Here is a 2,336-nt window from a genome sequence, read left to right on the forward strand (position 1 = left end):
ACCAATGTCCAAAGGTCTCCACAAAAAGCAGCCCAGCGGAAACCACCAAACTTCCAACAGCAACCGCAAAATAAAGCCCAAGAAGCCCATTCCAAGCCACCCAAGCTAGAACACCCAAAATAAAGCCGCCAGACCCAGGGTTTCAGGCCAATCCAGCCCAGGGGAGCCAATTTCCGGCCACCACCCGCCCCTATTTTACACCAACCCCCAGTTTTCCGCCCCGAACCTCATTTTTGGTATTTTTGGCCCTTTTTTGAACGGGATTTCTGCACCCATTTTTCGGTTTTCGCAGAACGCCCCTACCCGGAGGACCAGAAAAGTTTGGAAATTTCGGCAGTTTTCGGCCATTTTTGGGTTTTTCAGCCACTTCCACCCAACCCTCCAACAAAAATTCATTTTATCACTGTTTTACAGTCTTCTGTAGGAATAGCTTGTACACCAGATCAGTCTAGTCAATATCATAGCATATAACACAAACTTACGACTTACAAAATTAACGCGAAAGATACTCTATACGACGACTCTAGATTAACTATACGAAGACTATTCCTATGTACCATCTGAACAGTGCTTCTATTATATAATAAGCATGCGAGTTACTACCGAACTCTTTGCTATAGTGTCCTAAGCGGAATACCCAAACCTATCATAATATATATTAATATTAAAGTAAAGCAAGGCAAATGCCATCCACCAACAACCCACCCCTAACACGTCTCTACGCAGCCCTCAAAAGTTATCCAACGTTCAAACTCAAGATCACCCCAAACCCAGGGCTATAGCCAACCGAGGCCACCATTTATAGCCAACCACCAATGTCCAAAGGTCTCCACAAAAAGCAGCCCAGCGGAAACCACCAAACTTCCAACAGCAACCGCAAAATAAAGCCCAAGAAGCCCATTCCAAGCCACCCAAGCTAGAACACCCAAAATAAAGCCGCCAGACCCAGGGTTTCAGGCCAATCCAGCCCAGGGGAGCCAATTTCCGGCCACCACCCAAGTGATCAATACGAAGGAAAATCGCCAAAAACAAAGCAGCAGCCAATATCAAAATTCCAACCCACGCAAAACAATCCTCCAGGCCCAGGGTTTCAGCCAATCCAACCCAGGGGAGCCAATTTCCAACCCCACCCGGCCCTATTTTACACCAACCCCCAGTTTCCCGCCCCGAACCCCAAAAATGGCAATTTTGGTCAAAAAATGAACGGGATTTCTGCACCCATTTTTCGGATTTCGCAGAACGCCCCTACCCGGAGGACCAGAAAAGTTTGGATTTTTGACCGATTTTTGGCAATTTCTCCCCCGAACCCCTACAGCCCAACGAACCACACAACAATCTGCTCCGACACACTCAGCTCAACCACTTCAGTTCACCCGTAAAAGAGCGTAAGCTTAACTAGGTACATTACAAGCTACAGTAACTACACAATTTTAGGTATAATAATACATGGCAATACAACGGTAAGGTAACAAATAGCATCTATATAGACTACATTTACGTTATAATAGATATCTAATACACTTACTGTATACTAGATAATAAACATATTCCTAAGGCAAGGGAAGCTAATAGCCCCAAATGCTAGCAAAAGCCCTAATATAATAGAATATTCTATTATCAAGGCAAACCCCTACGTCAATCACCTCCAACCCCAAACCTCAAACGCTAGTATCCACCATCCAATCAACCAACGCCCACATCCAACCCCGAACTAAAATTCAACTCCAACCGACCCATAGATTATAAAACATTCATCACAATACCCCACACCACATACCTGAAGAGTCGGCGGCACCCACCAAGTGATCAATACGAAGGAAAATCGCCAAAAACAAAGCAGCAGCCAATATCAAAATTCCAACCCACGCAAAACAATCCTCCAGGCCCAGGGTTTGAAAAGGCTCTGCGTGAGATTATGGAGCTGCTAGAGAGAAAATGCCACCATGCGTCCGATATGAAGCGCGTTCTAGTCTCTGCGACTATCACAGAGGGCGTTGAGCGACTGTCGCACTTTGCGCTGCGCAGGAACATTGTCCGCATCGGCGAGACACAAGACACATTCTCTGTCCCGACAACGTTGAAGCAGCACTACGTGATGGTGCCGGTGAAGCACCGTCTCTCCGTTCTTCTCAGCTTTCTTCGCTCCCAGCTGGACGCTGGGGCTAACAAGATCATCGTGTTTGTTTCAACGGCGGACAGTACGGAGTTCCTGTACCTGCTCGCTTCTCGCCTACAGTCCCCATTTCACAGAAGGTCGTACGAGGGCAAGGTGGTCACGCGCTCGCGCGGTGCTTCCATGAGTACGAAGAAAATGGTCGAAGCCGCCACCGCCACTC

At 47.3% G+C, this 2,336-nt stretch overlaps 1 protein-coding gene across 1 annotated transcript; it reads left to right on the forward strand.

Annotated features, from left to right (window-relative positions):
- Nucleotides 1–1,915: 1,915 nt before the first annotated feature.
- LinJ_27_2510 (DEAD-box helicase-like protein) lies at nucleotides 1,916–2,336 on the forward strand (the record flags this gene model as incomplete). Its single annotated transcript, XM_001466431.3, has 1 exon — nucleotides 1,916–2,336. A coding segment is annotated over one exon (421 nt), but the record flags the coding sequence as incomplete, so codon positions are not given.

Source organism: Leishmania infantum, contig 38, assembly GCF_000002875.2.
Source record: "Leishmania infantum JPCM5 WGS CACT00000000 data, contig 38, whole genome shotgun sequence".
In the NCBI taxonomy this organism is placed as follows: domain Eukaryota; phylum Euglenozoa; class Kinetoplastea; order Trypanosomatida; family Trypanosomatidae; genus Leishmania; species Leishmania infantum.